The following is a 12415-nucleotide window of genomic DNA, read 5'->3' as shown; positions in this document are numbered from 1 at the left end:
CTCCATATTCAAAAAGTGACTATAAATTATAATTTTATTAATATTTTAGTTCTCACTTAAATTAGTTAAAGTGCTTAATATTAAGAATTATGAATTATCCTTTTTCAATTATTTCTATACAATTTAAAATAATATAAAATTAAACATTTAAATATTATATCGAGAATAATCAATACATTTTTTAAAATTCTCAGAAAATTCTATATTTGCAAATGCGTTGTGTATCAAAACTTTTTTTTTTTTTAAGTTGATTAGAATTTAGAAATAAAAGAATTATTGAAAAAAAAAAGTCAACATTTGATTTGAATTTTTATTGGCCCGTTGAGAAATATTACCTAAACATTAAAATGTTTTAATATAATTGGAATTTGTCTTGTATATTTTAATAAAATTAAAGGATTAAAAAATAAGTTTTTCAATACTTTTTTCCATAATCATCTTGGAATTTGGAATTTTGGACGGACTAACCTGAGAATTATTTATAGAACAAGCCCCTGTTTGCAATTTTAGTTAACTTATACCCTAGTACTTAACGTCAAAACCACCGTCATCAGCGAAATGAACAAAGCCTCTCTTCCTGTCGAAGCTTACAAGCGTCAGCAAACAGAGGTATTTTATTGCAGCTGCACTTTGAATATTGAATTAACATTTTATAATTTTTTTTCTCCTCTTCTTCTTTTTTCTCCACGAGGCTTTTCCATATTCATTTTCTCGAATTCTGGAGATATTAACTGAAGTCTGCGATATGAAAGTGTATAGGGAGTTTTGCCGTTGTTTTTCGTGTGTTTTATTGTGTTAAATTTTAAAGCTTTAATGGTTTCCGAGCTAATATTCTCAATTGGGTTCATGGATTTGTTGGGTTTTGATAGCGGAGGGGCTCCTTCCACTATAAGTGTTTTTTTTTTTGGACTCTGCTTCCCCTGTTTCGTTTTCTTTTTTCTTTTTACAATTAATTCTCCATGACCTTTAATTTAATTCTTCAATTCAATTTTATTTGTAACCTTTTATGATTCTGGTTTGAATTTGGCGAATTAGATTTCATTTTGATAGGGTCGGGGTATGTTTGGTTGAATGTAATAAACTATGTAATGGAATGGGAATTGCATTGTGGAATGATTGCGGCTTTTTTTCCGCAGCTCAATGTATTGGAAATTCCACATGTATTTTTCATTATCAAAAATGAAAACTAATTTCATACAAAAATTGATGAAATAGTATCAATCAAGTAATTTCCATTATAGCCTGTGATGTGAAAGTTTTTCATTATCTGCTCTTGAATTTATGATGTCGAAGTTTTCCAGTTCGCTATTCTGAGAAATGTTTATTACGGGGCAAGCAGAGTTTTATATATACATGTATGTGTGTGTGTGTGTGTGTGTGTGTGTGTCTGTGTCTGTGTCTGTGTGTCTGTGTATATATATGTATATAGTACTTCTTTGTTTGATTATGTATTCAACTGTGAGTTGAGTAAATTTTTTTTCCCCTCAAAACTTACGATTATGCTGTTAGTCTTTTCTTATATGAAACTGATGGTTATGGTTGCAATTTAAACCTTGTGAAATAACTTTATATTGTTTGGTTACTGGAGAATAACTTCCCATTCTGCCTCGTTTCTTGTTTTCCTGGTGTAATCTTTCTCTCTGAGGCACTTGCCATATGTTATTTTCCAAAGTTATTCAGTCTTCATGTTTTGTCTTTCTTCTTTCTTTTTTATTCATTTTTTAAGATTCTTGATCCCTGTGTTAATTTTTGCAGCGGTGGTACTGATTTACCTGGAGAAAATCAGACAAGTTGAAGTATCTTTCTGTTGGAGAGGAAGTAACGAAACTAGCAATCCTTTCTTATGAGAAGCCAATGATACTTCTGTTTGACAGTCACATAATAGGAAGGAGCTATTTTTTGAACTTATGGCTTAATTAGAGATTATCATATTATTGTGGGCAAGACAAAATGAGTCATACAGTTTTCCCTCGGAACTCTATAGGAGATATTCATTGTTTTCATGGTTCACATTTGAGCAATAAACAAGCTGGGCCCAGTTGTTCTATGGGGGAAGCATCAATCTTTCATCGGAATCATTCAATAAAGTGCATTCCCAAAAGTTGGTCATCTTTACGGTGGACAGTTCTCCAATCAAGAATAACTTCATTTTCTTTGCCACGTAGAGAACTGAAAAGATGTTTTTATATTGATAGAGTTGATGGAAATGATCATGATGAATGGAGCTCTGAAATTGATATATTGAGTGTAGGGAGAGAATTCAAGGAACAAATGAGTAGTAATAACAATGGATCTCGGATATTGTCTATTGATGGTTCTTTTGTTAAAAATGATGAGGAGACCAACAATGAAATCCTTCAACATCTGTGCAAACAGGGAAGGCTCATGGATGCATTGAGGCTTGTAGATAGTATGGCACGCAGAAATCAAATTCCTCACTTTGTATGTTGCAGAAACCTAATCAGGGGTCTCACTAACATTCAACAGATTGATAAAGCTGTGAAGGTTCTTAAAATCATGATCTTTTCTGGTGGGGTTCCAGATGTTATCACATGCAGCATGTTGGTTGGAGGTTTATGTAAGAGAGGAAAATTAAGATCTGCCATTGATCTCCTGGAAGATATGAGCTTGAGTGGTTGCCCTCCAAATGTGATCACTTACAATACAATAATTCGTAGCATGTTTGACAATCGAAACTTTGATCAAGCCATTCAATTTTGGAAGGAGCAATTAAGGCGGGGATGCCCTCCATATCTGTTAACTTACACAGTTCTCCTGGAGCTAGTCTGCAAGTATTGTGGAACTGTTCGGGCTATGGAAGTATTGGAGGATATGGCAGATGAAGGATGTTATCCTGATATTGTCGCCTATAATTCATTGGTTAATTTTACTTGTAAACAGGGGAAGTATGAAGATGCAGCCTTGATCATTTATAATATTTTGTCTCATGGAATGGAGCCCAATTCTGTAACTTATAACACGCTTCTCCATTCTCTGTGTAGTTCTGGTTTTTGGGATGAAGTAGATGAGGTCCTCACAATTATGAAAGAAACTTCCCATCTTTTGACTGTAGTTACCTACAACACGCTGATTAACGGTTTGTGCAAGTCTGGACTTGTGGATCGTGCCATTGACTTTTTCCTTCAGATGGCTTATGAAAATTGTTCGCCTGACATTGTCACTTATAATACTCTCCTTGGTGCATTATTTAAAGAAGGATTGGTGGATGAGGCCCTTCAACTACTTGACCTTTTAAGCGCTAGTAACTGTTCTCCTGTGTTGATTACTTATAATACTGTGATTGATGGATTGACTAAACGGGGCTCTATGGATGAAGCAATGAGATTATACAATCAGATGATAGGCAATGGGATAACTCCTGATAGTATTACCCATCGTTCATTAGTTTGGGGGTTTTGCTCGGCAAATAAAGTTGAGGGTGCTGTAGAGATACTGAGGGAGATGGGAAAGAGAGGGCACAGAATCAATAGTAATACTTACAAATTGGTGATTGATAGATTATGTGAAAATGAGAAGGTGGATGCTGCAATCCAAGTACTAGAAATGATGTTTTCAAGTCGATACGAGCCAGATGAGGAGATTTATTCTACTCTAATTAAAGGCGTGGCAGATGCTGGTATGGCAGAAGATGCTAGTGAATTGCGCAGGAAATTGATAGACAAAAGTGTTCTTAAAGATCAAAACTTATTGGATTAACATGAGTTTTATGTAAGAGAAAACTGATTTTTACTATCCTTCTCTAGGTTTGATGCAGGAATTTTAGCTTTTCTTTTCGCACTCTTACCGTAGGCTGAGGATCTTTTTCAACGTACAAAACATGTTTGGAGTGGCTTGGCATGTTATAGAGTTGTAGTTTGTCCCTTTTAACAATTTTTTATTTTTTTATTTTTTGTACAGTCTGTTTGGGAAGGAGAGGAAATGGGAAGCAAAGAAAATAACCTTGAAAAGTTTCTTTCCCTTGTTTGGAAACATGGGAGAAAATAAGAGTGGAAGGAAAATTTTTATCCAATTCCATCCGGGCCCACCGCTTTTTAATCTCTCCAGAACGGAGAGAATTTGTGAATTCTTGAGGAGAAATCTTACTGTTTTGACGGAAATTACAAAACAACCCCTAACAGTTATGTTGCTTTTTCTCTGTGTTTCAAATGACCTATGATAAATTAGAATATAAAATAATTTATATGTATTTGTAATACTTCTACATATCTTAGTTTTGGGTTTGAATTATTGCAATTTTGATTGTGCAAGTTTCTATTCTTTTGTTACATAATTACTCCCTTAATTTATTATTATTTTTATTCTTTTCATAAGGGTAAAATTGTAAATCTTTAGTAATAACATTTTTTTTCTCATTTTATTTTCCTTGTCATCCAAACAACACAGGGTGGAAAATAAAAAAGGAAAATAAACAATACAATCTTTATTTTCTATCCTCTCTTATTTTCCTTCCTCTCCATCCCAAACATAGTGTTAATGTTAAACCTCCCAACTCTATGGCTACTGTACAACTTCATTTGGAGACTAAAATAGGAAATTGCAAAATAAGCAAAATGATTCTTTGCATAATTCAGCAACTGATCATAAATCATTTATTCATCTATAGTTTTTCTGATATTGGGTTGAATATTTTGCTTCATTTCAAAACATTGGGTTGTACAAAACATTTCAAAATTTTTTCTTGCTTATATTTTATTTTGCATTTAGATTAATTTGATCGAAGCAAATATTTGAAATAAATGATTCATATAGCTGAATTTAATTAATTTAAGACTGCGGCTTTACGGTAGTTGTTGTTAAATAATATTAGAGATTAAAAATTAAATCTTGCTCCACTGATTTTCTTATACATTTTTCATATTACATATATATCTCTCAAATATTTTGATATGAAATTACATAACATAATAGTTTAGTTTTGTTGATAGTCAAACTCTAGTTGATAAACTTAGTATGCATAGAAATAAAAAACATATATGAAGAAAACAAATGATAGAAGATCCTTGTTAAATGCAAAAGCAACTTTATGTAGAAAATCTATTTCAATTAAAGTGGGAGAAACAATCATAGAAAAACAAAAATAATAGCTGATGGTTCTCAGTTCTTATTCCTCAGGGACAACAGAGAGACTTTTTCATCATCTAAGATTTCTCATTTTATGCAATGTTACCACTGAATTGCGATTGTGTGAACTTATTAAACCATAAGATGGAATTAGTCGAAATTTCCAATCAGAGATGTATTTTTCATGGCATTTTGGTTCAGAGAATTGAACCTCAATTTCAAATATTTATGCAATGAACAAGGTAATACCATTTCTACAAGATAAAAAGTGAAGCATTAATTTACAATTTTAGTTCCTGACAACATAATAGATAGTGCAAAAAAAAATAATAATAATAATAAATAAATAAAGGTTACAACTTAAAAGCACAGATGCAGAAGCCCCACACCAAAACAATCTGCAAATCTCCGGTTGATACACACAGGAAAAATCAAAACATTTTATCATATACAACAGTGTTGTTTAGTACAGACATGAATCTCCTCTCACCATTTTATCTAAAATGAATGTGATACCTGATCGTTTAGTCAGCAGAGAATTAGAAGATCACTTCACATCATTGTTGCACCTGACAGGTTGCTTCTCCAATTCTGCACTCCAATGTTTAAATGCTCTTGAAATACTCATCATAAGAATTTTTTTTTTTCCTGAAAACATCCCACAAAATTATTCCCTGCATCAACATTCAACGGCGTGAATCCCTCGTGTCTTTTGTTCCTATAGAGTTTGAAACCATCAAAAGAATAAGGCTATACTGTAATTAGAAAAGCCTATTTGTTGATTTCCGTTCAAACTCAAAAACCTCAAATGTAGAACAACAGAAATTATTCTTTAGAATTAGAGAAACTGAAGTCCTTGTAAACATTAAGCAAAGGGAAAGTCCTGTTTAGACGTTTGAATGAATCTTCAGAAATAGCATTCATATAGTGAAGGGCATTAGCCAACCTCATAGCTTCAGCTCGTAACCCGGTAAAGCCAACACCTTCAATCAATAAAGTATAAGTGGTTTCATTTGGTTGACATCCTTTTTCAATAATTGCTGCTAGCACTTCAATGGCATCATTCACTCTATTTGCTTTGCACAGTCCAAGAAGAATAATGTTATAGCTAACAATGTTTGGCTGGAACCTACTTTTTTCCATGTCTACCAACAGCCCAATAGCTTCATTCACCATTCCATCCCTGCACAAACATGAAATGAGTGAATTATAAGTTATCTCATCGGGATCAATTCCTTGGTTAAGCATCTCCAATATCATTCCTAATGCTCTATATTTATCTCCACAGCTCCACAATGCACTGAACATTGTATTGTAAGAACTCACAGTTGGAGGACAACCCACTTCATTTAGTTTTTGGAAGACTTCTAAAGCATGATCAGCATTTCCTTTCTTGCACAAACCAGCCATTATCGTATTATAGTTCACAATATCTGGCAAGCAACCATCAGAAATCATATAATCCAAGAATTCAATTGCCAAGTGTAAATTTCCTTCTCTGCAGAAAGCGGCAATCAATGGATCATAACAATAAGCATTAGGCTTCAAACCCTTTTCTTTCATAGACTTCAACAAGCTCACTGCTTCCTCAACTTTGCCGTCATGGCACAGTGCGCCAATCAAAATGCTATGAGTAACAGCATTAGGCTTACAACCTCTTGCAATCATCTCATTCAGTAATTTCTCCCCTTCATTCCATTTCCCTTGATTCAAAAGTGCTCTTACTAATATATTGTATGTGATCACATCTGGCCTACAAGCCCTTGAGTTTAAGATTCTAACAAGATCAAAAGCTCTGTCCACCATATCTTCCTTACACATCCCTCTAATTATTGCATTATAAGTAAAAGTATCAGGCTCAAGCCCTCTTGATAACATTTCATCTAAAAGCTTCATAGCTTCATCAATCCCACCTTCAAGAATGGTTGCCTCTATCAAAATTGTGTAGGTAATCACAGTAGGTTTGCAATTATCTTTCAACAATTCCTCAAAAACCTTCAAAGCCAAATCAAGCTTTCCTCTACTACAAAAGCTTCCAATCATTATATTATATGTAACAACATCAGGCAAAAATCCCCTACTTTTCATCCTATCAAGAACTCTATTAGCATTTTCAATCTGATTAGCCTTACAAAACCCACTAATCAATGCATTATAGGCAAAAACATCAGGTTTACCATATATTTCCAAAATTTCCATGACTCTAATAGCCTTGTCTATTTTTCTTGAATTAAAAAACCCTTTAATAAGCTTGGTGCACATAATAACATCAGGCTTATAACCTTTATCGACCATACACTCAAGAAAGTAGAGTGATTCATTATACTTGCCTGCCTTACAAGACCGATTAAGCAGTTTAATCAGATGAATCTCTTTGAAATCAAGAGATAAGACGTGGGTAGGTCTTGTTTCAGCAGAAACGCTAAGGTTTGGTGGGTTTCTCAGGTTGTCAGTATCATTCAAATTAGGGTGTAAGCAGCCAACAACAGTGCTGTGAAATGAATTTGAAGTGGGTTTCTGTCGTTGTTGGGTAGTGAAAGTGATGCTACGAGGAATAAACTCAATGGAAAATAGCGTCATGTTAATTGTTCTATGGCGTTCAAAGCCTATGAAATTATCATTTTGCAAGAGAATTATGGAGAGCGAGTACCTTGAGACGGAGATTTGCAGGAAAGTTGTAATCGGTGGAAATGTTTGCATACAGACACAATCTTTATGTAGATTTCAACCGGATTACTGTGCATACATTATGGATAAGATGGTGAAACTTAAACCGGGTCTTTTTTTTTTTTTTTTTTTTAAAGAAATTGAAACAGATTTATTGTCAAGCTCTAAATTTTATCACTTAAATGTTGTGATACACGTTAATTTTTATTTTGAATCATCCAAAATTTCACTTTTAAAATTTTACCTATTAAATATTTTAATTGGTATATTTTAACTTATAAAATAAAATCGATAAAATATCTACTGTATTATTAAAATGCGTGAAAATTATCATTTTGAATATTAACAATCTTAAAAATCATCTGTTGACAGTGTGAAAGCAATGTTACTCAAATTCTTAATTTAATGAATAACAGATTTCTCTCAAAGTTGAGCTTTATCGCAAATTTATAATACAAAATTAAAGTAATAAAATTCATAGATGAATTCATATATTTAGCCCTTCATATAATGTCCTTGGTCTAAGGTTAACTAGTTTGAACCCAAATATCAAATAAAATTAATAACATGATAAATGCCAAATAATATTAAAAAGAAAAAAAAAAAGACAAATGCCAAATAATTGAACGTAAATTCTAAATGTATAGGAAGCTCAAGTAATTAAAAAGGTAATTACTTTTGGTGATTCAAATTAAAGATTAAATAGGATAAGAACTGATTAAGGTTTGAATCCCGTCCCACTAAAGATAAAATAATATCAAATTATGGTTTAAAGAAAAAAAATAACCTTGAAATAGCCAAAATTCACTTGCATCATGAGCTATATACCAGAACTATTGTGATATTCAAATTCGCAGGCAAAGATCTTGGGAGCTTTTGTTATCTCATTGACAATTTATTGAATCTTCAACTTATCCATTCATCGTTTCACAATCAGCTTTCGACAAATGATCATTGCTGATTGCTGGACTAAGCATATGCAAATTACACAATCGGATTGAACTGAAATTTTATGTAAAATACATATATTCAACTAGAGAAGCATATTGAGAACTGAAAAATTAGTCTGTAGGAGTCCTAGGAGGTCAGGACTACTGAAATTCGATCCTCTCACAAAGAAGTTAGCTCCATCTGGATCTAACTCTATCTTGTAAGAACTTGATGCCTTACATAATTTTAGCGCTTTACCATAATGTTACAAAGTATAAGTTAATTGCAAACTAAACCTTGGACAAATATATCTTTGAAAACTAATATATATCCTCATTCAACAGCTGGCTAGTGGCTTCCACATATGCAGTTAAAGTGCTCCAGAGTGATGATCTTTCAGGACAAGCCGCATTCAACAAGACGAAGCTTCCGGAATTTAGCTTCTTTGTGAGTTCAATGCCCAAGGGTTTGGAGATCTGCTGATGCATAAAACCAATAGCATAAGCACTGAACTTGAAATTAAAGAAGTGTCCTACGAAATAGAGAATAGAAGAGAAAGAATATCTATTACCTTTATTAACCATAATATGTAAGTAGCAGAGTGCACTGCTTGTGCTTGGAAATCATCATAGTTGTTATCAGGTATAGTTGAGCAGGAATTTACCAGGTACAGTTCATTATCCCAAAAGAAGTTGACATCATCAACCATGGAGGACTTGTCCTTAGATTGGTGGGTTACGTCACCAAGTAGTGGTGCAAAATGCTTTATCCAGCATAGGGATAAGAACCGACGATGGAGCCACAGAGCCTGTAATTCAAGACAGTGAAACACCGGTTGAATGTGACTTAGACACTATTAAATCAAGGCAGTTTATGGACTGGTAAAAATATTGCAGATTTTCCTTTTCTTTTCTACTTAAGAAAAGAGGGGGACTTCCTGGACCCCACCCCCCCCCCCCCCCAAAAAAAAAAAAAAAACAACCACTCTAGAAAAGAAAGAAGCTGTGTCTGAGAGTGGCACCTCTCTGCCTATGTAATGTTTTATCAATTCTTCATTCCAGTGAAGCTCCTCCTGCCATGTGTCCACATTATCAAAATGTCAGTAAACCAAATCATTCACAGCAAATCCTTCAAGGAAAACTACCAATTGAGTTTTGAGGAAAATCTAGCGATATATGCAGATAAATATAGTCCAAAAACAGGCAAGGTAACTTTAGAAGATGAGACAATCAAGTAATCAATATACCTGCCAGATTTGATAAATTTCAACATTCTCATCAGAGGATTCAGCTTCTTGTTTGTGGCAGGATTCCTCTAAAATCTTGAGCATTAGTCGCTGCAATTAGGCAAGAACTCAAAATGTGTCGAACAAAATTCATGCTGCTTATTAAATGATATATAGAATTTCAGCAACATAGTTGTTTTATTCTGAAAGATTATGTTTTCACAGATAGAGCTATGATGCCTAGTTCTACCCCAGAAGTTTAAAAAGTTCAGTTGCTGGTATCAATAATAGGCAGGCTATTGTTTGTAACAAGTAATACCATGGGATTCTAACATATCATGATACAAAGTCATATCCAAGTTACTCTGCAAAATATTCTCAAACCAACAACAAAATGTACATGATGCTACAGCTGCGAGATAAAAGACGGGGTGTTACAGCTTCTTTCTCTTTCTCTTGTTTCTTGTTGTTTTCCAATTAAATTTTTTATCTTGCATTTACATGGTTTCTCAGATTCAGACTTTAAGATTGAAAGGAAACTCACAGCACGATAATGGAAGCAAGAATTGTCAGCAACATGCAACCCAGCCCAATTTCTGGATTTCTTCAATTCAACTAGGACCTGAAGGCACAGAATATGATTCATACAATTGAGCATAAAAACTAAAAAGAACGGGAAAAAAGATCTTATTAAGAACCTCATCAAAGGGAGATAATCAAAACAGGCAAATAAAGCAAGATAGTTTATTAGACCAATAATTGAAATGGAGGGGAAAAAAGTAATGTACAATTATCAAAACCATCCTTCCATTGCTATATTTAAGGAGGACAAGAGTGGAAGATATTATTATGAGAGCACTCTAAGAAGCATTCATACCATATCAACTTTGAAACTAACCTGTTCCCTTGTCATGTATGAAACCAACCAGCAGCGGTGATTCCATGCACGATAATTCATTTTTGATCGCTGCACAGAAAGTTAACATCACATCAACCCCACCCTCTTCACAGCATCATTTTCATACGTCTAAAAATGTGGTGCCAAAAAGTAACGTTTGCTGGGCAAAGGTAAAATGGTTCAGAAAGACTAATCAAGAGCAACATCTGCCTGTACAATTATACATTCCCTTCCATGGTTACAATAAACTTCAAGTGCAAGATGTGCTTCTAAAATTTGTTTGTGTAAGCTCTGTCGTGGAAAATTTCCAATTATCTATCCTACCAGTGGCATCATTGTGAATGTACCAAGTAAAAATGCTGCTAATGCAAGAATGTTATAGTTTATTACTACGAAAAGTTTATGAACCTTCATCAATTAATAGTATCCAAATCCTGAACTCAATTTAAACCTCAGCTATTTGCTCAACCAGCTCAGATTCTTTCCCTATAATCTCTCGCATAGTTGAGCATCTTCCAGCAATCATCTTGATCACCCACCGCCTGTCAATAATTGATAAATGCACAAGAATTAGGTTTCTATATTTAGAAAAATTATGGAAGAAATCATATCGTACAGGTCAGTTCCCAAGACATTCACAATTTTGAAAAAATAGATAGAGAAAAAAAGAAAACACTATGAATGTTACCTATGGCACCAAGCCAGTTCACTTTTAGGTGAATAAGAAAGGACAAGGGCTGACAAGAGAAGTTCATCAATAAACATTGGAATGTGCTGCTTCTTTGACAAAATTGACTTCCTGAGCGATTCATACAAGGAACTAAAATCTCTAATCACCATGATAAAAAATTCAAAACAAGCTAGCATTTAAAACAATACCAATTTTATATAAATGTCATGACAAAAAAATCAGAAGTTAACTTTCAAATTGAGATATATAAGCAAGAAAAAAATTTCAAACAAAGATCAATAATACCTGGAATTCCATGCAGTGCCAAAATCACAGCTTAACAATAAAATTGCTTTGCTATGCTTCATGACCTCTTTTTCAAGAGATGAAAAGTCCTCAGATGTAGTATAAATGTTGTCGATTCTCCTGTATTGTCCAACAGACTCCATAAATGCATCTTTGGCGGCCTTATACAATTCAAGAATCACATGAGTTGAAATTCCCAATTTATGATCTCGGTTCCAAAAATTTGTACTTTCAGGATCCAAGACAGTAGCTTTCACCATTTCTGAGCTCAAGATCCCATCTATTGATTGAGATTCGGTACTTTCTGCTTCTTTTCTTAGTGTTGCGAATTGGGATGGGTGAATAAACCCAACTTCATCACTGCATCAGAGTACAACTCATAATAAAGAATTAGCACCACATAATCAAACAATCATAGGATGTATGGAAAGGAGGAAATAAGCAAAATTTAATCTTTACATGAGAGGATCAGACTCCAAAATGAGTTCGAATTGATTCAATAAATCAAAATCCTTCATTTTCGAAATTGAATCTTCCTTGCTCATCTTCACTTCAGCGCCACTGAAAGACCAAAGCTAAGTTTGTTCCCCTTTTAAGGGAAAATTAATATATGGTCCCTGAGGTTTGACCAAATTAT

The 12415-nt window shown here is 33.7% G+C and overlaps 3 protein-coding genes across 6 annotated transcripts; 1 reads left to right on the top strand and 2 right to left on the bottom strand.

Moving 5' to 3' along the window:
* Positions 1 to 527: 527 nt before the first annotated feature.
* LOC105647743 (Pentatricopeptide repeat (PPR) superfamily protein) lies at positions 528 to 3968 on the top strand. The gene is made up of 2 exons (XM_012233943.3): positions 528 to 609; positions 1756 to 3968. The coding sequence occupies exon 2, from the start codon at positions 1951 to 1953 to the stop codon at positions 3715 to 3717; it is 1767 nt and encodes a 588-aa protein (XP_012089333.1). The 5' UTR covers positions 528 to 609; positions 1756 to 1950; the 3' UTR covers positions 3718 to 3968.
* Positions 3969 to 5307: 1339 nt separating this feature from the next.
* LOC105647745 (Pentatricopeptide repeat (PPR-like) superfamily protein) lies at positions 5308 to 7831 on the bottom strand. The gene has a single exon (XM_012233944.4). The coding sequence runs from the start codon at positions 7780 to 7782 to the stop codon at positions 5908 to 5910; it is 1875 nt and encodes a 624-aa protein (XP_012089334.1). The 5' UTR covers positions 7783 to 7831; the 3' UTR covers positions 5308 to 5907.
* A 915-nt stretch (positions 7832 to 8746) lies between these two features.
* On the bottom strand, positions 8747 to 12387 carry LOC105647746 (Protein prenylyltransferase superfamily protein). 4 transcript variants are annotated; one of them, XM_089717786.1, is made up of 10 exons: positions 12238 to 12387; positions 11779 to 12138; positions 11491 to 11631; positions 11254 to 11344; positions 10803 to 10871; positions 10449 to 10526; positions 9926 to 10015; positions 9701 to 9751; positions 9251 to 9487; positions 8747 to 9158 (listed from the first exon to the last, which is right to left on the bottom strand). In XM_089717786.1, exons 1-10 carry the CDS (start codon positions 12321 to 12323, stop codon positions 9000 to 9002), a joined length of 1362 nt encoding a protein of 453 aa, XP_089573912.1. In that variant the 5' UTR covers positions 12324 to 12387; the 3' UTR covers positions 8747 to 8999. The 4 variants fall into 4 exon arrangements, with proteins under 4 accessions (XP_089573912.1, XP_089573913.1, XP_020540327.1 ...); XM_089717787.1 differs by having other exon boundaries at positions 8747 to 9155; XM_020684668.3 differs by having other exon boundaries at positions 11491 to 11622.
* Positions 12388 to 12415: the final 28 nt, after the last annotated feature.

This window comes from Jatropha curcas, chromosome 2, assembly GCF_041381405.1.
Source record: "Jatropha curcas cultivar XTBG-Jc1 chromosome 2, XTBG_Jcur_1.0, whole genome shotgun sequence".
Classification (NCBI taxonomy): Eukaryota; Viridiplantae; Streptophyta; class Magnoliopsida; order Malpighiales; family Euphorbiaceae; genus Jatropha; species Jatropha curcas.
The sequence above is the reverse complement of the archived record's forward strand: the minus strand, read 5'-3'. Positions and strand labels throughout refer to the sequence as shown.

What these genes read in the sequence shown, in the direction of transcription:
- LOC105647746 (XM_089717786.1), bottom strand. Translation starts at nt 12,323, where the DNA reads ATGAGCAAGGAAGATTCAATTTCGAAAATGAAGGATTTTGATTTATTG. An exon ending in GGCACTGCATGGAATTCCAG is followed by an intron (nt 11,632 to 11,778) that starts GTATTATTGATC and finishes CATGGTGATTAG; the next exon opens with AGATTTTAGTTCCTTGTATG. An exon ending in ACATATTATGGTTAATAAAG is followed by an intron (nt 9,159 to 9,250) that starts GTAATAGATATT and finishes TTTATGCATCAG; the next exon opens with CAGATCTCCAAACCCTTGGG.
- LOC105647745 (XM_012233944.4), bottom strand. Translation starts at nt 7,782, where the DNA reads ATGCAAACATTTCCACCGATTACAACTTTCCTGCAAATCTCCGTCTCA.
- LOC105647743 (XM_012233943.3), top strand. Translation starts at nt 1,951, where the DNA reads ATGAGTCATACAGTTTTCCCTCGGAACTCTATAGGAGATATTCATTGT.